Genomic DNA, 26,842 nt, shown 5'->3' on the forward strand with positions numbered 1-26,842 from the left:
AAGGGGACCCTACCGAGATCAACTTAAAAACCAGCAGGCATCTCCAGGCTAACCGAGGACAACCGCCTTGGGGCTCGTCTCCTGCCGCTGCCGTTCAAGCCCTGCCCTCTCGCCTTCCTCCCACAGGCCCCCTGGATCCCACCCGGCTCTCCCTCTTCCCGCCTCACCCGCCCGCTACCTCACGACCCGAACCACCAAACTCCCGCCCAACCGCCGCCGCCTCACGCCGCCCAACCCCCCGCCCCGCTCGCTTGTGGAACGCGAGGCCCCGCCCCGCCGGCGCTTCCTCCCTCTCTGGCGTCAGCTGGAGGGTGCCCGTGACGTCAGGGCGGCGAGGAAGGAGGAGGAAGAGGAGGGGAAGCGGACGGGCACGAAGCGGAGGGCGGGCTGGGCGGTGGGGTGGGGGGGGGGAGCGCCCCCAAGATGGCGGACCAGATCCCGCTGCACCCGGTGCCGCGCAGCGCCCAGCGGAGAGCGGCCTATTACACCAGCGCCGCCACGGCGCAGAGGCACAACAGGTACCGGGCAGGGGCGGCGCGGCGGTGTCCCCCCCCCCCCCCCCCCAACCCCCTCAAACCCCCTCACCCGCCGCATCTCTAAGGGCGGGCGGGGCGGTGTGCGCCCCTCGCCCGGCCCCGTTACCCTTGCGGGGCTCCCGGACTCAGCCTGCCCGCTCCGCGGGGAGGGCGGGGAGGGGGGACGGCCCCCCTGGAGGCCGAGAAGCGGGGTTGTCGGCAGCCCCTGCCTCGGCCCAGGCCTCCGCCGGCCTGGCCTCCTACCCCGGACCCCCGTGAGGAGGGCGTCCCGCTCTTCCCTTCGCCCGGCCGGGCTGTGGTGGTGGTGGTGGCGGCGGGTGGTGGTGCCGCAGGGCCCCGAGGCCCTGCCGCTGCCGGCCCCACGGGTGCGGCCTTGGCTTACCCCCCCCCCCCCCCGCCGGGGGGCCGCCTGCAACTCCTCGCAGCTCGGGTCCCTTGCCAGTAGTTTACTTACGAGCGGGGTGCTCGCCTTGGGTGGTAAACGGGCTGTGAGGGAGTTGCTGCGTGTTGGCACAGAAAACGTTCTTAAACGTAAGAATGAAAATAACTCCAAATTTCATGCAAGGTGCTGTATTGGGGGCTAAGCAGTTTGAAGAAGCCCGTTTAAAGGTCTGACATCAAATTAAGTTTCAGGCAAAGATTGAGTCGTTCTTTAATTCCCATTATTGTGAGTAATTTCTAGGTGTACTACCGTTGTGAGCAAGGAAAAACTTTGCTCTGTAATTTTGGTGTGTCCATTGGACAGCACTCTTACAGTGGAGGATCAGTTGTTTGAGGGTTTTTTCTCTTTTGTTTTTTGTAGAAGGCTGATTGTGGATGCGAGGACTGGAGGGAGCAGTTGTAGGATCTGAAGTAAATGGACTTTCTAAAAACAGAATAGTTGGTGCTGTTGTTCAAATACAGCGATAAATCCATTTCATCATGAATAACATGTATTTTCTTCTCTGTCCCTCCCAATAAAATAACTAACAGAAAAGGTAGTTTAGAACTGTGCCAAGTATGTTAGGCTTAAATTATGTTGTCTTGATTCTTAAGCTAGATAAAAACATTTTTTTATGAACGTTCATGAGCTTGTAGGACAGTCTGCCATAATAGTAGTTTTCCCCATCTCGGTAATACTTGGATGTCCAACAACTTGTAGTAGGTTTGTCCTGTCTTTTAAGGTAGGGCAGCATTATCATCATCATCCCTCTTCCTTGGAGAATTGAAGCAGGGGAAGCTCTTGCTGGAATCTGTAAGCTTCTCAGTAGGTGTTGTGCTTTGGAAGAAAAAGGGAAAGGGGAGGATTATGTAAGCAAAAACTTAGTCCAGAACATGAAAGGTATCAGGTAGTTCTCTTGTAGGTTACCCAGGAGTGTTTTGGTGATTTGAAAAACTCTATAGATATGATGGGTTGAGTTCATAAATCAGGTAGATACACACATTTATTGAAACTACATTTGCAGGCAGTAATTACAGTTATTTATACAAACTGTTTAAACCTGGCTTTATAAGCAGGTTTGGCAAACTGTAAGATCTAGCAAGGAGCTACCAGTTCTTTACGGATCTGCTTCTTCCCCTCTATCTTGTTTGATCAACATCACCCTCCAAAGACTGTGGATTAAATTCCTTCTAATTTAGATTACATTTTTCAGAGTTACGGTCTTTCATAATCTTTGTGTTTCTCAAGTGCGGGTGATACGTATTTAACTTACTGATACTCCACACAAATGATTATCTATGGTTTTCATTACTTTTGTTCAACCACTTGTAGGTTTATAAAACCTTTAAAAGTTGGCAGACGTGTTTATTGTGTTGCTTTATTTTGATCACTTGATTAAATAAATTGCTCTTTTGAGCTCTGAAAATTAGAATACATACACCAACCTCTTCACTCACTTTAATTCTTTCTATTTTTCTAAAGGTGAGTTGAGTAGGTTGGTCATTCTCCTTCAAGAATACCATGCCCTGGATTTGTGAGAGCACCTGTTGTGTACTTTGAAAGGTGTCCTGTGAACCTGTAACAAGAGCATGGGAATGCTTGTGTAGATTCTACCACAGGTGTCTTGTGTAAAGTCAAAGAGGAAATATGACAGTACAGGTGGCTGAACTACAACTTGTAAGTCTTATGACTCTAAGCCTGTAATTGAACTACAGCTCCTATGTCTTTATGAATGATTCATCCTGCTTTTCTAATCTTTATCTTCAGCACAGACTTTGAAGAAGCCTTGCATTCCTGTGGAAACTGCAGCAAAGGTCCTGATGTTGCAGATACTTATAAGAGTGTTGAAGTGAAGTCTGAGGTCTCTGATGTGCAGAAAGTTATCACATGCATATGTACATGCAGATTTTGCCTAAAAGGATATAATTCATACTTGCGAAGATGTCTAGAAACAAATGCCGATTAAAATGTAATGGAGTTGGTATCTCAGGTTTAATCCAGTACTGTGGTTTCAGGGTCTTCATGAGTCTTTTACTTGCTGTGATTTGTTTCTTCAGTGAAGAATTTGCAGTTTTTTGAAAGTCTTATACTCGGGTCCTTAACTTCAGCATGGTAGTGTTTTTAACTCGGACCGATTGATTGCCCTGCTACTGTGCGACATCAGTTAATACAAGTTGTCAGTTGCTAACCTTTAGTGGCCTCAAAGCTAATTTGTAGGATGACTTCTTTTGCTTGAGCCAAGCAGTCTATAGGAGTCTCTGCCAGTGTTGCTGTACTTTGCAGTGAGGACAAAGACTTTCTCATTCAGTGTTTGTCTGTAATGTGCTTTGTGCTTTTGAGATTATCTTGAGGGACTGATAACACGCATTTTAAAGCTGGAATATGTTTTTCCCACACACCTAGAGAAACTTTGATGATGAATACCTGAGACTGTACACTTCTGTATAAAATTGTAGCTAGTTAAGAGCCATGAAGTGTCCTGGGATGTACTTCATATACAAACATGACAAGATTAATTTATTTTATGTATTAACTTTGTATATGTTAAGGCCTGTTTAAAAAAAAAATTAAAACCACATATTAAATGTTACTTGTGGTTCAATGAACACATGCATCCTGTTCTGCTTTTATTTCTGATTTTTAAGGGCAACTTACTACTTTTGCAGTAGAAATTCAGGTTTTGTATCTTCTGCCATCTTCCCCTACCTACAGAGAACTGTTTGTGTACTGCAGTTGGAAACTAGGGAGATCTATCTTGAAGTAAAAGGTTGTTCATCTTCAAATTATTAAAAAAGCCCTTGATATTGTTTTATATATTCAACTTGAATAGTTGTAGAAGGCTTGGGGACAAAGAGGTGATTGATTCAGCAGCTGTTTCAGCACTTTGTCCTTCAGCCTGAAGGATCTGTTATCTACAGGAAAAATAGCTACTGCTTTTTGTTTACATTGTGAAGGGAAGAGAAGACCAGAGAACATCCAGGATCACCTTAAATGTGCAGTAAGACTTAACACGCTTGGTTTTGTATGTTAGACTTGTATTTGTTATCATCAGCCCTGGAGTAATCAACTGCTAAACACAGGAAGGAAGTTAACTGTGCTGTGCCTGTGTTGTCATGTGAGGTTGATGGAAGGAAAACAAGAAGCCTGGTGGAATTTTGAAGCTGATAAGGAATTAAACAGTAGTCAGCCCTAATTTATCCATAAGCAAAATACCTGGTTTGTTCAGATGTCCCGCACTTGCTGCTGTCAGCGTATGCTTGTATTTGGTCTGTTAGGGCCAAGGTATGAGGTGTTGGGACTCCTGAGCTGGTACCAAAAAATCAGGTCTTACTAGTTGTGTCCAGTGTTACATAAATTCAGTTGCACTCCAGGTATTCACAGAGGTGATGTCATGAAAAATATTTACTCACTGGAAGGGATCCTCTTGCACGATTATTCATAGTATGGGTCACAGCAGTGTGCTTACGAATGACCACACTAGATATATTAGGTGGTTACAGTAGGGCAAGTTGTGGAACAGATCAACTGCTGTTGCTTGTCTCTGTGGCTTGCTCACTGATTGAGCAACTCTGTTTTAAGGCAGCCAGCTATACTGTTATTTATGAATTCTCATTCTTTTATGTTGTTAGCAAAAAAGAAAATTACACAAGAAGGAAGAACAAAATAATAGGATAATGTGTCCATTGTCCAGGTAAATGCAAGATACTTGTTGCTTAACAACTAGTGGATTGTAGCTTATTTCATGTGAGGTATGTATAATAGGAAAAAAATAATCTATTCCAGGCAAAATGGAATGGAGGTCTGCAGAACTCAAAGTTTGCTGAGAATTCACATGCTTCCTTGATGTTTATAAATGTCAAACAAATTTTCTAATTACGTAGACAGTAAGATGATTTAATGTAGTATTACTGTTCTAATGCTTTTCATTTAAATAAAAGCTGTTCCCAGCAATCTTGCAGTCCTTCTGGTTATGATTTCTCAAGGTATTTGGCTGGATTTCACCATGAACCACCAAAAAGTAGAGATGTACAAATGTCAGCAGATAACACTAGATGCATGTACAGTAATTCTGTGATTTTCTTTAATTTCTGATGTTGTTTGAAGTGAGCTTTGGTAAAATACTTTGATACCTGGTGCTTGCTCAGTTGTTTGTTAGAAGCACGTGTTCTAGTTCTGAAGTACAGTGTGATTTTCATAGTTCAGATGTTGTTCTTCGTATTCCAGTGCTAGTTTTTTGATATTTTAAGTGTAATAATTAAGAATAAAAACTTCCCCAAATAACTCAAATTGTTATTTGTTGAGACCATGTAACAATCAGAGCTAATAGGACCTAACATCTCTTGTAGAAAGGTGTTTACAGGTAGCTCATAACTTATTTTGCAATAACTGTGGGTCTGGAAAGCCTTGCAAAATGTCCGTAATTGTTCAAAACCCCAAACTTTGATATGTATCAGTGTAGTTTACATGTTGCATGGGTTGTATGCAGTGATACTTAGCATTTCTTGCAGTTTTTCTAAAATGTTCCTAGTTCCTATGATCTCTGTCCCTGGGTATGTCTGAATCTTTAAAATCAAAAGTTCTTAAAGTTTGGGCACAGTTTTACAGGTTTCATTTTAACCTGCTCTTCTCCCCCCCATACCTGTTAATTGAAGGGCTGTACGTATCTCATCCCGAAAATTAGTTTGAAAATGAGAGATGAATCTGAAGGATTGACAATATTGACATTAATTTTAATATAGCTTCTGTGATAAAGCATTCTGAAGATGGAAGTGAATTTACTTTTGAACATTTATGTTTTAAAACTGCTGTTGCAAAGTGACAGTAACTTCTTCAAACATCTGTTGTTTGACCAGAAGCAACAAATAGTTTCAGCATAAACTGTAAAAGTTAATGTTACTTTTTTTTTGTAGAAATAGCATTGTTATTCATCCTACTACTCAGGATATGGTCACAGAAACTCCTGAAAGTTAAGCAACTGTTGGAGTGTGCGTGAGTGGATACTGCTTGTTAATTGTCTGCATGTGTACTGGCATGCTTCCACTTGCTCGTGAAGAAAGCTCGTAACATCATCCTAGTTTCTGTGATGCTTTGTTTAAATCAGAGCCCCTGTCTTGTGTTTTTTTTTTTTTCCTCTGTGACATGCATACAGAACTGGGAACTAAGTGGACACACCATTACATATTAGTCTAACCCTCCTCTCTCTAGGACAGAAGTTTTCTTTGCTGGAGGTAGCAACCCAAAGTGAGATGTACTGGTTGTTACTGTGATAGCAAAAATTACAAATGTTACAGGTTCAGCTGATACTTGCTAGAAATGTCATGAACTCCGAACAACCAAAAGTGGTAATCCTGATAAGCATTTTACATTAGAGCTACTAATGTATAGATGTTAAAGTGTATTGGAAATGAGAATGCGTTAAAATACACAGCTGTATGTTATGCTGATATATTCAAATGTTCATTCAAATACACCTCTAGCTTTTGTTTTAGCATAAGGAGGAAAGGATGAAATGCAGTGCAAAGAAATCTCTGTAGAATTGCAGTTAGGAGAATTGTCTGTACTGTTATGCTATTCTTACAAAGTAGATCAATCATATATGTCCTTTTGCTCTTTTTACAGGAGAACTATTGCCCCCCTGTTTTTTTAACTGACTTCACCTGAAATTCAAATTGTTTGTCTCTTTGCAAAGCATAACTTCTTTTCGTCAAAAAAAAATTTGATGTCACTGTCTTGCAGGACATACTGTCCTTTGTAATTAGCCTTTCCTGAATTATGACTTTGGACAGATTCACTGTTCTTGTTTGGAATATGTCACTGAGTAATTTTTAGGCTGAATCTGAGATGCCATCTCTTAATTCTGATTCTTCCAACAGGGTTGTTTGCATGGGATGTTGTACTTGGGATGTTCTATTTGTGTAACAGTGGTTCAGTCTAAGTTTTCAAGACTCTCAAGTTGTGAGTACCACTGGTTTTTAGAAAAAGAAGTTAGCAGCGAATTTTTTCTTAACCTTCTTCTCAATGTGTGTTCTATGCCCGTTGTTCACATATTCACATTCCTGGATTGCGTGTTGCTTTGCTGAAGACTTTATTCATAGGTTAATACTGCTCATTGGGACTGGCACCTGATTTAGGATTGGTGTGGATTCTAAGGTTTTTTTTTTTTGCTGGGGACAAAGGTCAAAGTAGTTTGATACATAGCTTTTGAAAAATGGCCTTGACATATGTTAATGTTTTCAGAGCTTTTATGCAGTGTGTGTTGTGATTTTAGTTTCTGTGCCTTTTGCTTTTCAAAGCAATCTTTGATTTAATGATGCAGGTAACCATATTACTTGCATATAGAGCTGCTCACAATAGGAACTGTAAAATATTTTTGCATACAATGACACTTTTCATTGGCGTCATACCTGAGAAGTAATACTTTGTCTGCAGACATAAATTTTGATGACAAAGGAACTTTTAAGTGTTTTTTGTAATTAATTGCAGTTCTTTGACTTGACATTACTTAGAACTGTGTATTTGGAAAAAGTTGTCCTTCTGTTTTTTTCTGCACTAGTAATACTCTTTCACACCAAGATAGGTTTACAGATAGTCATAAGCTTTAGCACGATTATTCTTAGAGTAATTATCCTGATCTGAGGCATTTTAATCTTTAGGCAAAAAGGTGTTTGAGAACTTCAAATTGTTATTGCAGGTGATCCTATCTTTTGCAGTCAGCATGTGTGACTGCATGTGCAGTAGAATAAACTTTGTAAATGGGTTTCTAAGATTGTTCATGTTTAAGCTATTATTTTTGCCCTATAGTTGCATGCCTTCCTGGTTTGTATCTGTAGTATCTAAATACAGTGATTTGTGTTGCTTGGGCAGGCATTTGGATTGCTAAGAACAGGGAGAGAAAACAATTGATTGGGCTACAATGTCAATAACAATACACAGTGACAGTGATAAAATGGTCCCGTTGTTGTGATCAATGACGTACCCTACTAATTAAAAATAGGATTCTGGTGAATGTAGATGATGTTTCCTCAGGTCCTGCTGTGTATTTAGGTATTTCTGGTACCTATTTGTTAAATATAGAGACTCACTCATCTTGTCATGGGTTGAAAAAGATCTTGTATTAGGATATATATAATGCTTTGTATGGTAAGCAAAGGGGAATAAGGAAGGGTGCCTTTTTTCATGAAGGCTTCATTATGCAGGTCTCCTGAATTTGTTTCATCTATATACAGCTCTGTTAAGAAAGTGAGAGCTAGGAGAGAGAGAAGGCAAATAGCATTCAGAATATTTGCTTTATGTAAGTGTCGAGTGGAACCTGTAATTTTAGTACCTGTGATTTAAGCAATTTTTGATAAGCTACTGATGAAAGGGAGCTGCCTTGGTAATAACTATGTGATCTGCTTTCAGACCTTTATCTCAACTGATGTGAGGGTTTTTCCCTTAGTTCTCCATGGCAGAAGATGCCAGCCTTTTTTTTTTTTCCTTTTTTTTCTTATTGTAGTAGTTGATCAAAAATGCTGCCTTGTGTTTTTCCAGAATATCTCTCTGCATCATTTGTAAAAGGCTGGGGCAACTTGATTTATTTGGTCTTATTGCAGTAAATATTATTCGTCTTGGTGACACACTCAGTAACAAACTTGCCTGCATACAGTAAAGTAGTTTTTTCTTCTATTTTGTTGTCCGATGGATAAACATGTGCTATGATGGGAGTGTTGTAATAGGTTTTTATAGATCCTTTCATGCAAGGACACAAAAGCAAAGTTAACTATTGAAACTGGATATAAATGTTCAGCTCCACAAATCTTCAGCTTCCTTAAAAGCTGTCCTAGCTGTTTACTTGGGGGTTTTTTTGTTTGGATTTTTTTGTTGTTATAACTGTTGGAGTGCTGTGGTTAGTGTCCTCTTCTGTGTAGATATCTGACACACCTGTCCCTGATAATGCATATAAATTTGTAATAAGATTATTTTGTGTGTGTGTATGTATTTTTTTTTAGGCCAGGACTTGGATTTAGAGAATTCCCAAGTAATACTGGTTAGGGGTGCACTTGCATTAGAGGCATAACTAAAGTTAAATAGAGACAAATAGTGGTAAGCTCTAATATTTCAGAAGTTTTTAGAAATTAGCTTTTCTGTGTTTTGGAGGAAGAGGTTAAAGGAAATTCTTTAAATTTCACGCACTCACCTGTAGAAGATTTTTCCATTTTCCACTTCTGTTGTAATCTAGGAACAACATGATTGCTCTGTAGTTAAACTAAATTTACTGCTGTGTAAAGCATAGAGGTGTTTGAAATTAGAGGGGAAAAAGTAACTTCCAATCCTTACAAATATTTTTTTTTTCAAATATTCTTCTGCATTTTTAATTTGATTTTTCTTGGGTAGCTTCTAGCAAAGCAATCTGTTTTATGGAGACACTGGATACTGGAGTAAGAGGAGCAGTTATACAACAATACATTGTATACTTATAAGCATGGTTATGGATGAACATGCGTTTCTTAATAAAATTTTTCCTGCTGCTGTACAGAGTTTCCTGGAATTTTTTTCTTTGTCACAGGACAGGATCTGAACAGTTACATCAGGTGGTTTGTCCTTTAAGAAACAATTCTTGCTCTTTCTATAAACATGCCTGTCCCTTTCTTCCTTATTCCTCCTACTGCATCTCTACAACTTGGCAGTCTCCTTTATCCTCAGACTGGGAAGGTGTTCACCTAGGTTAACCCTTGGAGGAATTACTGCAGGTAGAGCAGGATATGGGTGAAGAAGGTTGTGCTGCTTACTCTCAGTCTTTCCTTTGCCCGTGACCAGACGCAGGGGGAGTCCTGTGGCTGGCAGCAGCCATTGAGCCGAATTGCCAGTGCTTGGTGGGATGGGACATGGTTACAGTGGCAAGCAGTGATAGCTCAACTGCCAGTAACTGGTCTTTCTCAGCTTTTCTACTCAGATGCTCAGCTGGAACTTTTTCCACTGCTGCCTCTCTTCTATGCTATTCTGCATCCCACAGCCAGCTCATATATCCAATTCCTGTGTAGGCTCATGGCCACGCATTCCTTTTCCCTCTCTCAGTGGGTTTGAGAAATACTGCTTTAAGACATCAGCTTTGTTTTTCCTTCTTGTGAATTATGGTATATAGCACAAGTGATAGGTGACAAGGAAATGGTATTTATGCAGTATCTGACACAGTGCTTTTATCCTGCCTGGGTCTTTTAAGCAGACAGATAGAAAAATCCTTCATAGATACTGCTTCTGCATTTGTCAAGCAAGTAAAACCAGAAGAACATGCGGTCCTGATTGCCCTGCCCCTTGCACTTCCTGCAGCGCTCTTGAGCGTTGCTCTTTCAGAACAATGGAAAGCTGACAAATAATTAGGGATCTAAATAGGTAGCCAGATTAGATTTAAATGAATTAAAATGGTTACCATTACCAGTTATGGCACCCATGGAACTCTGCAGCTGTATCTACTCTGGCAAACAGCCATCAAAGTGGAATCATATAGGTACAGGTGACTTGAGGCATCATTTTCACAGCAGATGTTTATATCAAAATTTCATTTAAAAGTATTTCTTGTACATGGTTTCCTTTCACTTAAATCTGTTAAATGATATTCCTAATAATAGTCAGATTTTGTTGAAAGTTGTTTAATGTTCCTTTTTCATTAGGAAACCATATTTTTGTCAAGATGGTTGTCTTCCTACCTGATTTAGTAGCACTCATGCTGAGAGTTTTGATGTCTTCACTCTAGCTTCTTTATTCATGTTGCTTTCAGTGCTTCCCTATTTTAATAAAAGTTTCTGGGATTATACTTAATTGATTTGTCACTCAAGGAAAATCAGCACTTCAAGCAATTAAGTGCAGAAAAATAATAGGTAACAAAGACACAAAGATTTTTGTCCTCATCCTAGTTATGAAAAATCCATTATTCATTATCTTATTGTTTTTAAATACTGAAGTACAATTTTCCAACACAATAGCAAAATTGCTTTTGAAACAGAATAAATTGCTTGCCAGTTCAGAGGCTGTATTTTGAAGTCAGGATTATTAAGCGTGATGGTGCTTATGCTCATTGTCTTCACAACTTGGTAAAGCTCCATATTTAAAAGTGCAAACCTAGATACTGATTGTGAAAAAAGTTGTTTATAATATAATGGCAGAAAAACTTTAATGAAATTATAATTAGGACATCAATGTACTCTGCAAATATTAACACATTTACAAGAGTAGATTTAAATATTATGCATGTCTGTGTATGTGTTTCTCAGCCAAGTCTGCCTCCTATAATTCTCTTGCATTAGCATGTTCCTTCAAGAGAGACTTTAACCATATTTGCTGTGTTACTTTTGTATATAAAGGATATAATTTCCCGAATCAGACACCTGTTAACTTTGTACAGAAGTAAAATTTATCTGTTACATTGCAATATCTTGCTCTATGCTCCAGTACAGCTAGCAGATTGTGATTTCGCTGGATGGTGTTACAAGTACCCTATTAATTGTTTGGATGTCTAAAAGCAAAACGTGATGCAATGGAAAGCTCTGTATTAAAACTGATAATGTAATTTGCAAATTTAACCAGGAGAGATTATAAAAGCATTGAATGTGAATCTGTTTAAACACAGGCCTGCCTTACTAGAAGTCTTAGCATAAAGTAATGTCTTAAGTTTTTTTTTAAGCAGTGGTTTTATTGTCTAGTGTTAAAATTAGTCTAGTCTGAGAGTAATCCATATAATTTAGTATAATATATGTGTTAATGTGTAATAACTGCTCTGTTTTGTGAAGACAATTTTTTGTATAGTGCTTTTTCTTAATGACTGTTGATAGTAATGGGAATGGAAAACATGTTGCCAGATTGCCATATTAAACTAAACATCAGATGCAGCTTTTTGCAGACAACACGGTTTGTGAAGATCAAGTTTTTCATGTTTGTTTTAAACTTTATCCCCCCCCCCCCTTTTTTTTTTTTTAAGTGGGTACTGGTGGTGATAATTCTGAAAGCATTTTACATGCCATATTTTCACATGCTAACTTTCTGGGAACTCATAACTTTTAACAAATTTACATGTTAGTTTGAAATTTTGTTGTTTTCTGCAGTGTAGTTGTGCTTTTGCATCATTTGAAATAGGTGAAGATTTTTCTTCGCAAGGTCTGACATGCTTAAGATTCCAATACTCAGCTGACTTGCATCTGCGGGGAATGGAGGGGCGTGTGTTTATTATTATTCCTAGTTATGCATTATTTTCTAATCTGGTTTGAACACATTGTTAATACCCGTTAATGATGTCCCATACTAAGTGATTCAAAGGAGGTATAGGAATCAGGGCATCACCTGCCAACTAAAAGAGGAGGTGTCTAGCTAATGACTGGTTAACCAATAGTGGGTTTGGTTTTTCTTTTTCTCTCCTTCCTTATTAGATCTTCCCTCTTAACTGTATTGATACCAATTTATTACGTAGCCAGTGTAAAATATGTAGTGTACCTTTTCAATACAAATCTAATACTGCAATACAATCCCCCCTCCCCACTCCTTTCGTGGCATCCAAAAATGGTTAATAATTGCTTTAATATATTCCCGCATACAACAGGGCACAACACAGAAAATCTAAGGGAAAAGGAAATGGTGTCAGACTTCTGTATTAAATATACAGTAAGTTGAGAAAATGCAAATCCAGTGATGGTGCTTTTTTTTATGCTTAGTCCTGGTGTTTGTAATGTTATTTTCTTTTCAAAATACTGAGTTTGTCTATCAAGATTTTGGACTGAATACCGCTCAGGGTGCTGTTCTGTGTCAGCAGAATTCCCACCTGTTCAAGCAGGGCCACCTAGAGCTGGTTGCCCAGGATCATGTCCAGACAACTTTTAAACATCTCCAAGGATGGAGATGCTACAACCTCCCTGGACGACCCTTGTCAGTCCTCAGTCATCTTTGTGGTAAAAAAGTGTTTCCTGATGTTCAGACAGCACCTCCCGTGTTTCAGTTTGTGACCATTGCCTCTAGTCCTGTGACTGGGCACCACTTAAGAAAGCCTGGCTCACTCTTCTCTCCTCCCTTCAGGTATTTACAGATGTTAATAAGAACCTGCCCAGGCCTTTTCTTCTCCAGGCTGAACAACCCTAGCCCTCTCAGACTTTCCTCATATGTGAGATGCTCCGGTCCCTTAATCATCTTCATGGCCCTTCATTGGACTCTCTCCAGTGTGTCCACGTCTCTCTTGTACTGAGGAGCCCAGAACTAGACACAGGAGTCTAGTGTGTGGCCTCACCAGTGCTGAGCAGAGGGGAAGGATCACCTACTTTCACCTGCTGGCAATACTTTGTCTAACGCAGCCCAGGATACCAGTAGCTTTCTTTGCAGCAAGGGCACATCGCTGGCTCATGTTCAACCTGGTGTTCACCAGGATCCCCAGATTGTTTTCTGCCAAGCTCCTTTCCATCTGGGTGGCCCCCAGCATATACTGGTGTGTGGAGTTGTTCCTTGCCAGGTGCAGGACCCCACATTTCTCTTTGCCGAACTTCCCAGGGTTCCTGCCAGCCCATTCTTCTAGCCTGTTGAGGTCGTTTGTGATGGCAGCACAACTCTCTGGTCTGTCACTCGCTCATCTAAAGTTTGTGTCATCAGCAAACTTGTTGAGGGTGTGCTCTGCTCCATCCTCCAGATCACTAATGATGATGTTGAACAGGACTGGACCCAGTATGGACCCCTGGGGTACACTGCTAGTTGCTGGCCTCCAACTAGACTTTGCGCCACTGATGACCACCTTCTTCTGGGCCTGGCTGTTCAGGCAGTTTTCAGTCCACCTCTGTCTGCTCATCTAGCCCCCTACAGCAACAACTTGTCTATGAGGATTTTATGGGAGACAGTATCAAAGGCCTTACTGATGTCCAAGTGGACACTATCCACTGCTCTCTCCTCATCTACCAGGCCAGTTATTTCATTGTAGAAGTTTATCAAATTGGTGAAGCATGACTTCCCCCTGGTGAAACCATGCTGACTACTCCATATGGTTTTCTTGTCCTTCGTGTGCCTGGAAATGGTTTCCAGGATTAGCTGGTCCATCACCTTCCCAGGGATCAAGGTGAGGCTGACCAGCCTGTAGTTCCCTGGGTCCTCCTTCCGGCCCTTCTTGAAGATAGGAGTGGCATTTGCTTTCCTCCAGTCTTCAGTCACTTCTCCTAGTTGCCATGATTGATCAAAGGTTATCGAAGGTGGCCTTGCAATGACATCTGCCAGGCCCCTCAGAACTCATGGGTGCATCCCATCAGGGCCCATGGGCTTATGTATGTCCAGTTTGCTTAAGTGTTCCCTGACCTGATCCTCTTCCACCACAGGTATGTCTTCCTTGTTCCAGCCTTTCCCCCTGCTCTCTGACACCTGGGACTCCTGAAAGCCATTCTTGCTAGTAAAGACTGATGCAAAGGCAGCATCCAGTACCTCAGCCTTTTCTATGTCCTGTGTAACCAGGTCCCTCGTCTCATTCAGCTATGGACCCACATTATCCCGTCTTCCTTTTGTCACCTGTGTACTTACAGACTTCTTGTCTTTGACGTCCCTGGCCAGATTCAATTCCGTTTGGGCTATAGCTTTTCTAGCTTTGTCCCTGGGTGCTTGGACAATGTTTCTGTATTCCTCCCAGGTTACCTGTCCTTGCTTCTACCCTCTGTGCGTTTCTCTTTTGCGTCTGAGCTTGGACAGGAGCTCCTTGTTCATCCAGTCAGCCCTCCTGGCATTTTTGCCCGCCTTCCTATTCACTGAGATGGAAAACTCTTGAGCTTGGAGGAGCTGATCCTTGAATGCTAACCAGCTTGGAGGGGAGAGGGCCCCAAAAAAGGCTTTATCCCATGGGACACTTCCAAGCAGTTCTTGGAAAGGCCAAACCTGTTCTGAAGTCCAGGGTTGTAAGCTTGCATTTTACTCTCCTCCCTTCCCTCAGGACATTGAACTCCACCATCTCATGGTCACTGCAGCCAAGGCTGTGTTTGACCTTCACATCCTCAGTGAGCCCCTCCCTGCTTGGTGAGTAAGAGGTCCAGCAGAGTGCTGTTGGCTCCTCTAATTGCTTGGAGGAGGACATTGTTGTCAAAGTACTGCAGGATCCTCCAGGATTGCTTATGTCCTTTTGTGTTGTCCTTCCAGCAGATACCTGGGTGGTGGAAGTCCCCCATGAAGAGCAGGGCCTGCGAATGTGAGGCTGCTTCTATCTGTCTATAAAGGGCCTCATCTGCTTGTTCTTCCTGTTCAGGTGGTTATAGGAGACACCCACTATAATGTCACCTTCACCTGTCTTCTCTTTAATCCTAACCCAGAAGTTCTCAGCTGGCTCCTCATCCATCCCCAGGCAGAGTGCCATGCATTCCAGCTGCTCTCTCACATAAAGGGAATGGATTTTTGGTTTTGTTAATTACTATTTTCATATAGATTGGTTTTAGGTTGCTGTGGGGAAAATGGGACAGTCCCAGGGTGCACATCGTAAGAGATGACTATACAATACAGCTTCATAAAAATCAAATGTACTAATTCTGTGCCAAAACCTCTTTTTTTTGTTTTCTTTTTCTTGTTTTCTTTTTTTCCTGAGCTCTATGAATTATTCTTCACTAATCCCAGTGCAAGAATAATTTCAAGGTAGATAAATTACATGTTAATCAAATAATGGATTGATGATGCTCTACTAGTCTTCTGAACTGTAAAGTATTTGAGAAATTTTAAAAATACATATGCAGAACATATTTTGATTTATTCTGGTCAGATACTTTTTTTCATCAGCTCTTTCTATTTAAAGACTGCTTAACTACCATTACCGGTAGTGTCAAGTAATATTTTTATATATTTAAAAATTTTGCTTTTGTGTTCAGTTTGATATGTTTTTCATGTATTTTGTAAGCACTTGTGCAGCCAGCTTTTCTGACCTTTTTGTTTATCTTCTGTATCGTGAATTTTTATTGGTTAGGGTTATTGTATGTGTTATTGCATACATGTAGGTGATCTTTGCTTGACTATAATGTTTAATTCTTTTAAAAATTTTCTTCTAATTAATATTCTTAATAGTCCTTTTAATAGTCTGTGAAAGGAAACCTGAGCAATAGTGTAGTTTTCAATCATCTTCCCAATGGTATAAAAATATGAACTGAACAAGTTACTCAATTTGCATGCACTTAGGGGAATTTTCTTATGAAATATTCCAGTGTTTTGTCTTGGCATGAAAAGCATTCCAGAAATGTAAAATTGGAGTGGAGAATAGTTTCTGGAGAGGGAAAGGACCATTGTTAGCTTAATGTTGTTTCCATAGATCCCACAGGCAAATCTGTTTTGACTTGTTGAATGTTTTTGTGTAGAATTATAAAAGTAACATGTTTTAGCAATCAAAACTAAGAAACTGATGAGTTGTGTAGAAAGTGTGACTCAAATAGAGGCCTGTGCACACAGGAATAGATGTCAGGAAAGCAAGTTGAAGAAGCTCAGTGGAAATCTGAAGTCTGTGCTTCCATGAAAACTCATTATTTGCATCTGCTATAAACTTTGCCAAGTAAATTCTGTTTAACAAAATCTTATAAAGAATCCTTTGAAAAGTATGAAGTTGCGGCTCTATGTACAAATTATATAAGAAACAAGAATTGCCCTAGAATGAGTCATACTATGATTGACAATGATTGATTGCAGGCCTTTTTGCTGTATTACACATTTTTTTAGCTCAAATCAGAATTTCTTGTTGATGTGTTAGCACAAATACATGAGATGTTTACATGAAAATATCTTCTAGAATTCCATATGGCAAAAATTAACTTGTTACTTTAGGAGACTCCTGATAATAAAAAATGATGTATTGGCTATTTATTTAGTGTTTTTATTTCATTTTGCCAGGTACCAAGTGGAAGATGAGTCCTCTCACTTGGATGAAATGCCACTAATGATGTCAGAAGAAGGCTTTGAAAATGATGAGAGTGATTACCATACTCTACCAAGAGCCAGAATTTCTCAGAGAAGAAGAGGCTTAGAATGGTTTATCTGTGGTGGCTGGAAGTTCCTTTGCACTAGGTTTGTTGCATACCAGTACTTTTTATTAAACTATTAAATGAATTAAGTAAATAGTAACTGTGCATTGTGTGATATGTGCAGAGTACAGGAACACAATAATTTGCTTGTCATGCACCTTCTGATTGCTTTGCCTGTATTTTCCCTACTAGGACGTTACAAGCCATTAATAAAAAAGTTCTGAAGAGCTGCTGCTGTGTACTTCTCCTGTCTGTTTTCCTGACTTGCAAGAAAAAGAGAGGCTTTTAAGAGAGGTCTCGTACTAGTCTGAGGTCCATAATATGGCATATAAGCCTGGTCCTCAGTTCTACTCAAAACCACGTTGGTGTAGAGGGGTTAAAACTTTCTTTTACTTCTGAGGGCATTAGTGTGTTAAGTTGACGATACACAAATTTTACTGATGTGACTGAAAAGAAAAAGCAAATTCATTAATTAATGATCAGTTATCACTTCAACTTTAAGGGTTAAAAAATACATGGAACCTGTGGCCTTGGTGTGAATTACAGCTGGAATTAGCTCCTGTGATATGTTTCTTATTTAGAAACTTTGTGTGCTAAACTCTGCTGTATGCAGCTGCCTTGGAAGAGTGACTTTCTGATGAATTGCTAGCACATTTCTAAATACAGAAATTAATATTAGGATGATTAAGAATCATGGGGTGTTTTTATCTTGAATGAAAAATCTGAGAATCAGTCAAGTGAAGTGAGTAGAGCGTTTTCAGTGAACTTGAATGAGGAATGCTTTTTTGGGCAGATGGTTTTAGAATTTATTTGGATGGAAGTCTTCACAGGTGGTTTTCATGGCACTTAATAAATTCCAAGAGGCCTGATACTCTTGTTTTACCTAAGTAAAGCTGTATTTGTGCACCTTTAATAATTAATAATTTTGTTATACAGCTTTACTATTTGCAGAAAAAATATGATTTGTGTCTTTTTTCTATAATGATACAACAGCATCCTATTGGATTATTGGATTAAAAACTTCATGGAGTATTAATTTTATTATAGGGAATAAGTGTTTGGAAAGTAGCAGGAAGTAAGGTAGAGGTTACAGAAGCAGCATTTCTATATGTAAATGATTTTTGGAAGCAATGTTTCTGTTACAGAACTACTATTGTAGATTTTAAAAAACATTTTTAAGTATTTAAAGAGGCTGTTAATCTTTTGGACATATCTTAAAATTGAGATACCTTTCAAACAATATACTTTAGGTGAGTTCAGGTCTTTAAGTATTAGTGAGTATTAGTTACTGTGATTACATTCCTGTAAGTTTCATGAAAACAGGTAGACCAGTAAAGACTGCACCCTGCATTTGGATAGAAGCGGGCAATTGCAAGATGAGTTTATGTTGGAACTAATTAACACTCATAAGAGAATGTCACAAGAAAGTTTCATTAATGCTGAAGATCGCAAAATTTCATGTTCTTGCTTGCTTTTTAAAATTGATAGGGACATCTTGGCTTTAAGTGGAGCTCAAGCCTAGAAACTTTCAAACTTATTAGAACTTATTAATGAAAATACTTGAGCCATATTTGTGATGGATTTTTGAGAATGAAAAGAGCAAGGAAATTGCATTATGGATTCGTTATTTTGCTATGTCTTATACATATATTACTGCTAATCTAGGTGTGTAAAAGAAAAGCCCTCACTAAGAAAGAGGCCTTAGAGGGGTATGACTTCTGCTTTGCTATTTCCTCAGCTGAATTTGGATACAATAAAGAGTCAATTCAGTCTTGTATTTATACCTAGAGGCATTTTATTCCCATTAGTGTTTTCTATAACAGAACATCATAGCAGATAATTTCCATTTTTCACAGAAGAAATAAAATCTCTATTTAAAAAAAAAAAAATAACCCCCAGATCCTAGCAGAAGCTTGAAATTTCAGTAGGATATTAGCAGGTGGAGGATACTCCCACAAGAAAGGTGCAGACATCTGCTTGGATGAGATGGGGAAAATCAGCTGGAAGGAAGGTGAATCCCATGGTATCTTATCTACTGGTCCAGTCAGGCTGGACAAAAACCTCAGCTTGGGTGAGCACTTCTGAGTGAGTATGTAAATACCCATTACAGTGATAGGGAGGTTTTGTCTGGGCTGAGAGCACCATTGAGGCTTTGTTATTGGTAAAAGTCAGGGATGTGCAGTCAGTGTTAATTTACTCTTTTTGGTGGTTTCTCATAATAAAACTTCATGATTTTTTTGCTGGGGCCCACAGAGTACTAGAGTTTTTGAAATGCCTATTTGCAGTTCATAAAGTTGCCTAGGATTGTGCAAAAGATCATACAGGAAACCTGGAGGCAACTGCATTGTCATACATGCAGTTATTGCTTACACTGTAGTAGAATGAGTTACACTGTTTATGTGGTGTAAAGTATCAGTTTAGGATACAATTGGGTGTTGGTGCCTTCACACTTGAAATGGAGAGGAACATGTGAGAAAACAATTTTCATGTGTGTTGATGGTGGATTATACATGCTATACAAACAACTGAAACTTCTTTCCAGAAGGCAAACTGCATTCTTTTAAGTGTAGTGTGACATTAAATATAACATAGCAGTCTGAAACCTGTTCAGTTGAACAGAATTTAAAATTTCACCCTGTCTTATGGAAATTAATATCTTGTACCTGAGACTGGGTGAGGTTGAAATCTCAACTTCCACATCCAGAATTCCCTTTTGTGCTTTAAACTAAGTTGTAAATTTTTCAAAGCTGTGACAGAAAGATGAACACAATAAAAGACTAGGCATTTGTCTGGACCCAAGCTCAGGGGGCCCCGATTTCTTTTGGGTTCTCGGTGGAAGTCTTGTGTTTGTGTTCAAAATCATTTTACTTGTTGCAGACAAACAAACAAAACCCTCCATACCCACTAGGTTTTTCTTGTCTGTCTTGCATTGTTAGGATTAATCTCACTTTTGTGAGAGGAAGTTTTCCATCATTTACTTTGCAGCTCTAGAATTTTATATTCTATAGATTTTTGTTGCTACATCACAAACTGTTACTGTTTAGATGAAAAAGTTTCACCCTTTTGGCAGGAGTAAATATGGAAGGTTTGACAAAGTTCACTGTACATTAAAATTGATTTTGTAAAAATCCTTTATTCAGCTTTCAACTTCTGTTTAGACAATAGACTTGTTGATTGGAACTGAATGGCGTGTACTTTATTTGCAAATCTGCAGCTCTTTAAACAGTTTCTACATTTGCAGGAAAAAAAATCATAATTAAATCAAATGTTGTCTTTGATTTTGAACAAACTGAAGACTTAATTCAATCAATGTAACTTTTAACTTCAGAAACTGCTTATTTCTTGCTTTCATAGCACAGTTAAAAGAAAACTTTGTGATATAGCAGCTGTTTTGTGGCTGTAATCATTTCCCCTTTAACTTACAAATTCTCTTCAAGCTTGTGAAATTATAATGCACATAGATCAATACTCTGGAGTTCTTTGGGCTGGATTGATTTCTTTCTCATGAGATTTACATTCCACTTGTTATCAAAAAACACTTTGTCCCTATGAAAATGGTGCCATTGAATGGCATTTCCATATGAAGTGAAGGGGATATCAAATGCTCGGATTAATTTGGGCTCTAAGATGGCCTGTACGCTTTCAATTAATCTGCAACGCATTTGTTATGCAGAAGCATGGGAAAATGCTGATCTTTTAAGAATGACATGACCACTGTGTTGCTTTTGGCCTGATTACTGAAGCTACCTGTTGAGTACAATAATTACAGTATGTTTTCTTTGCAGAACTAGTTTCTGCTACTTAAAACCTAATAAGGAAAAGCTGACCCTTGCAGACAATATACAGCTTTTATATTATCTTTCCATTCTGATGAAAATGCTGTTTTGTGAAAGATACTGGCAGTTAAGCTTGTAGGATAAAAGTAATGAAAAGAGAAAATAAAAAAAGCCTTTATTATTAGAGCTGCAGAGTCAGTTGAGACTTTTACTTTAGCTTTTGACTTGGAGAGATATGCTCCATTTATGAAAAAGTTAAGGGTTCTTATTTAACAACTACTCCAGTTTTTTTAAATACGGCATCAGTTACTAATATGAAGAGTGTGGTTATTGTTCCTATACATAAAAACACATTAGGAAGCAGGTTGGTAAAAAGTCATTTAATAGATATAACTTAAAGTTCTTTTATCAATTAGTTAATTTCTTCATATATACAATCTGTTGTGTTGATATAGGCAACATGGCTTATAGCTAGCTTAAGAAAAAAAGCTTTCTGTGCATGTGTTGAATTTTCTAGGCAAGGGCATTTGAAGTAAATGCTTAAATCAATAAACAAGGATGTGATTTTTAATTGCTGAATCCATAGCATAAAGTGTGGCTTTACATTAAAGATTTCAGGAAAATCTGAAGTGTGTCTTGATCATGCTATATCTTACGTTATGTTTTTAGGATATTTGAAGCTCGGAGAATGCTATTCTGGTTTATCTCCTGATGTTTGCTTCACACAAATTCAGTGGGTACAAAAGCGCATGAAAGGGTCCATACCCTTGCACAAAAATAGTTTCTGTATTGGGGAATGTTAATTTGAGAACAGATTAAGTATGTGTTGGGTGTTGATAATCTGAGTTTCAAAAGTATTGGGTAGACTTCATTGTTCTTAAAAATCTGAATTAATGTAAATTGATTAGGATTTCTGAGGCCAGCACGTCCACCTCTTATTCTTCCTGTGATATAACAGTGATTACTGCTGAGACTGTAATGGCAGAATCTAACTGATTTTTACTTCTAAGGTAGTAAAACTCATCTGCACCATTATGATACTGATTTGGGCATAACCTGTAATATTTCCATCATCTGAGTTTTCTTGTGTCTGAGAACTTCAGTGTTGTTAGCTCTGTGTCAGTCAAATCCCTTTTATCAAAGGTATCACAGTTGTTTCCCAGTCGGACATCATTCTTGTGTCTGTACTTTTTGGCGTTTGCTAAACTAATGGTCATTATGGCATCTCTTTCAGCTTCTCTGTTGATCTGTAATGGAAAAAGTAGTTTCAAGAATGGGAAGCTCTGTGGTGAGGAAGGCAATATAATTCAGTTACTTTAGTCAAATGTTTAATTTTTGCAATAGAAAAGTCCTCAGTGTCTGAAGAAATTATTCTACAAAAGACGCTGTGCCTAGTCAAATGTTTAGTCTGTTTATGGTTTAAATTCAAAAACCGATTTAAGCAATGCAGGATTCCAAAGGCTGTTGGGAAATTTCTGTCTGTGGGCTTGTAGACAGAAGCTGTCATGCTTGTTTGCTTTCCCTGGAAAAAATTATTTTCCTTGGAACTCATGTGCTACAGATCTGTCTCCACACTTCTTACTATACAGCTAAGCTGTTTCTTCCATTTGTATTGTCCTCGCCACCCCCCCCTGCCTTGGAAACTAACACATTTAAAGTGTTAATTCCTTGAGCAGTTTTATCAAGTGTAAATCCAAGCTAGCACTGAGTGGAATCGTTGCACCTTCTCCTGCCAGCATGTAGCCTGTGTCGCTTCAACTATTTTTACAGATTTACAGATTCAAGAATCAGGGGTGGATCTACCAGAAAATAGTCCCCTTTTTATTCTGCGTTAGTTTACAGCTGGATCAATTTGTGGGTCTGATTTACCCGTGCAGTTGCATGAGTAGTTGTGTCAGCACAAGGGAAGGGGCAAGAATCCACACCTTTGTTATGGGAGGAGGGTGGTACTAGCTGTTTCAGCAGCAGCAGGATAGGTTCACAGCTGTTAAACTGATTGTGGAACCATGACATAGAAAGACTGCTGTTCATTTTGCTTTTAAAGAAAAATTTAAGTAATGATCAAGGTAACTTGATTTTTCTGACTTGTATGTTACTAAATAACAGGGCTGAATTTCAAACCTTGAACTAATCCAGTTTTTACGATGGAATGATTCTTTGTTACTGTTTAAAGTGATGGGAAAAAGTTGCTGAATGGGCTTGTATTTGTAACAAAAATAAAAGGCATGTTTACATAGAATCCAACCAAATTGATGTCCATCCCACAGTGAAAGTTTCGGGGAGGAAATCTTAAGAATCCAGCATTTTAAATTTAAGTGTTTTAAATGTCAGCTTGTGAGTATTGGTGTAGTGGCATTTCTATAATGAAGTGAATGTTGCTTTGAATGATTTTACTATTGCATAACTTCTAGTTTTTTTTAAAAAAAGCCTGCAACTTTGAATTCCATTTGTTCTTTGGCAAAATTACTTTATAATAGGCTTGGGATAATGTAGGCTACAGACAAGAACATTTTAAGTGGGACTGTGGCGATGGAAGCTAACAGCATTTCTTCCCTGCATATTTGTGTATACTGTGATTCTGTAATTGTGGAAAAACAGAATAAGAAAGGACCTTAAAAGGTTGTCCAGTCAATTCCTTGCCTGCACAGGATGAATTACACCTGTCGCTTATGTCTGATCTAACCAGATCTTTGAGACCTGCAGTGGTAGCAATTCCAGCCTCCCTAAGTGTTTCTTTCCACCCTGGTTGTTAGAAGCATTTACTCAATGTCTGTCCCCCCCGCTTCCTTATTTGCCACAGTTGAAGTCCACCATTACTTAATCATGGTGGACCTAGAGAATAATTGTCCCTCTCCTCTTTGCAGCTGTTTCTTACATACTTGAAACGATATTAGGTCCACACTCAGCCTTCTGTGAACAACTCTCTTTCTTTCGGTGTATCTAGTAGACAAGCCTACCCTGCTTTCTAGACCTGTAATTGTTTTGTTGCTCTTGTGTGTGGTCTTCGTTTTCCCAGTAGCCCTGTTTTTTGAATACCAAATTTCAACATGGTATTGTAAGCCAAATGAGATCTTGCTAGCACTGGACTACAAAAAAGGAATACATTCATGACTTGCTAGCAATATGCCTGTCCACACTGACCAGATATGCTGTTTTTTTGCGCATGTATATCGTATATCATTCTTATGCAGTAACTGAGTCCTCTTCTGAGCTGCTGTCTGCTAACTCTTTTCCAATTCTGCGTTTGCGTAGTTGATTATTTCTGTGTAAATGTACTATGTTGCGCTTTTGCCTGTTTACCTGTGTTCTATTTCTTCCAAGTGGTTTTTCCAATCTGTCAAGACCAATTTGAATTCTAATCTCCTTTTTGCATGTACTGCTGTCTCTTCTAGCTTTTTGTTTTCTGAAAAATGACATATTCAATAGTCAATTACCTAGTAAGTTCTAGATAAAGCTTTGCAGAACTTCACTGAAATTATTTTGGTTTTATAACAAGCTACTCTGCAATTATGATTTTTCCAACTGTGTCAGTTCCAAGAATATGTTCCTTTACTTTCCTTACGAGAAATATCTTGAGAGCTAGGTTTTATTAGAGACATAGAATCATAGAATAATTTGGGTTGGAAGGGATCTTTAAAGATCATCTAGTCCAACCTCCTCAGCCATGGACAGGGACACCTTCCACTAGATCGGGTGCTCAAAGTCCCAGGAGTCAAGAGAGGACATGTATTCTCAAGCTGTAGTGCATCTGGTTCTTTACGGAGGGAAATTATTTCCATTTTAGAGGTTGCTCTGACATATCAGTGTTGGTTATGACTTTCTGTTTTCTTTCAGGTGTGTACAAATACATACAAGTAGGTTGACTCTTCAGAAGTCATCCAGGGAAACAATGCTTAGGTGACTGGATCATAACTTTCCCCTCCTGTTCTCAGCAAAATCCTTTCTGTTGGTTTGAATACAATTTAGAAGAGCTTCCTAGTGGTTACTTTTTTTTTTTCCTGCATCAAAAATATTGTCAGTAGATTAAAAAACCTCACTAGAAAACATGTCACTTTCCTTCATGTTCAACTTCACCTGCTGATGTAGCTGAAATCCACTGTGACCAGTTAGGTCAGTGCTTTGGCTGCAGTAGGTACTCACAGAAGGCCTGTCTGCTCAGTGTTCGGATTTTGGCTGGAATAGAGTTAATTTACTTTCTAGTAGCTGGTACAGTGTTATGTCTTGGGTTCAGTATGAGAAGAATGTTGATAACACACTGATGTTTTCAGTTGTTGCTAAATTGTGTTTAGACCAAGTCAAGGATTTTTCAGCTTTTCCTGCCCAGCCAGCGAGAAGGCTGGAGGGGCACAAGAAGTTGGGAGGGGACACAGCCAGGACAGCTGACCCAAACTGGCCAAAGGGGTATTCCATACCATGTGATGTCATGCCCAGTATAGAAGCTGGGGGGAGTTGGCCTGGGGGGATGGCTGTTTGGGAACTAACTGAGCATCGCTTGGTGGGTGGTGAGCAATTGCTTTGTGCATCACTTGTATATTCCAATCATTATTATTATTGTCATTTTATTATTGTTATTATCATTATTACGGTTTTCTTCCTTTCTGTCCTATTAAACCGTTGTTATCTCAACCCACGAGTTTTACTTTTTTTTCCCCCACAATTCTTTCTCCCATCCCACTGGGTGGGGGGAATTGAGCGGCTGCGTGCTGCTTAGTTGCTGGCTGGGGTTAAACCACGACACTCAGTCTTCCCGATTCACTTGCCTAAAACAGTCTCCCAATGTGATTAAGGCACCTCCCCCCAGTATTAAAAAAAATGCAGAGAAATTCTCCTTTAACATATGGGATTGTAAAACAAGTATATAGAGCGTATGGCAAACCCGCTTTTCTTTCCACGCTACCGGTTCTTTCCAAACCATCTGTACTCATCTGCGTTAATAATCTGCCCCTGTTGGCTAGTCCTAGCAAGTCTTAGGCTGATAATATTGTGTGAGTTTGTTTGTTTCTTGTTTTACTGTTGTTAGTAAATAGTCTGCTGAGCCTCAGTGGCATCATTGTGTTTGCCAGCCTTTTGTTCCTCCTACAGTGTGATCTCCTTCCATCATTCCTGTGTCCTTGTCCAAATTCCAGTTGTTTAAAGGTGGCTGTGAGCTCTTCCTGTATATCTCACTGCTTATTGTTTAAACCTTCTTCAGTAGATTTGTAAGCTCGTTAGGCAAGGATGCTTCTCCTTTCTCCTGTGAAGTTCACCATTGCAGATCACTGTGTGATCTGCATTTACATTGTGGGGTTTTGGTTTGGTTGTAGTTTTTTTTGGTTTGTTTGTGTTTTTTTTTTTTTTAAACTTTGACAGCATGGCGTTAGGTTTGCTTCCCTTCTATAGGCAGTCTTATGGGGGAAATTAAGATTTGCAAAATATGTGGAAATTGTATACAAAGCTGTTGAATTTTTCCCGATTTTATCTGACAGAAGCCTTATTTCCTCATGAGTTAATTATTTAATGGTGTGGGAATTTAGCCACTGCTAATGCAGACTTGTATTAACTAGAAGTTTTTGAACCTCTGTCAGGGCAAGGTGTAGTGAAACTTGTCATTATTTTATTGGGATTTCCTGTAAAGAATGTGCCAAGTGTTTATATATTGCATGTATCTGAATGAGTTGAGTACTGTGTAATTGCCCTAAACATTACAAGTCAACATCATGCTTGTTTATTTAGATGAGGCAAAAATTTTTAAGCCTGTTTTTCTTGGGTATTTGCCTTTAGGGTTCCAGGTTTGGAAATAGTAATCACATACAGTAAACTTTTAGTTTTAAAGTAAACAATTGTTTTTCTTTTCAGTTGTTCTGATTGGCTCATAAACATTTGCCGAAGAAAGAAAGAGCTGAAGGCTCGCACAGTGTGGCTTGGGTGTCCTGAAAAGTGTGAAGAAAAATACCCCAAAAATGCCATAAAAAATCAAAAATACAACGTCTTTACCTTTATACCTGGGGTAAGGCTATTAACCATTTTTTTGGTGTTGGGCTGACTATATGTTCTGTAGTGGTTTCTGATGGTTCTGCAAAAAGATAATTTTATTTTCACAGATTCTTCTTTTTCTTGTTATATTTATCTTGATGTCTTCAATTAAAATTCACCACTGAGAGC

General features: G+C 39.2%; 1 protein-coding gene across 2 annotated transcripts in view; it reads left to right on the forward strand.

The window, feature by feature from the left end:
- Positions 1–363: 363 nt before the first annotated feature.
- The window catches only part of ATP9B (ATPase phospholipid transporting 9B (putative)), a 169,333-nt gene continuing 142,854 nt past the window's right edge, over positions 364–26,842 (forward strand). For both annotated transcript variants that reach the window (XM_069809226.1, XM_069809227.1), the window contains exons 1-3: positions 364–518; positions 16,795–16,968; positions 26,537–26,687. In XM_069809226.1, the coding sequence (XP_069665327.1) occupies positions 424–518; positions 16,795–16,968; positions 26,537–26,687 (420 nt within the window). In that variant the 5' untranslated portion in view covers positions 364–423. The remainder of the gene's footprint in view (positions 519–16,794; positions 16,969–26,536; positions 26,688–26,842) is intronic.

The sequence above is a fragment of the Haliaeetus albicilla genome, chromosome 21 (genome assembly GCF_947461875.1).
Source record: "Haliaeetus albicilla chromosome 21, bHalAlb1.1, whole genome shotgun sequence".
Lineage (NCBI taxonomy): Eukaryota > Metazoa > Chordata > Aves > Accipitriformes > Accipitridae > Haliaeetus > Haliaeetus albicilla.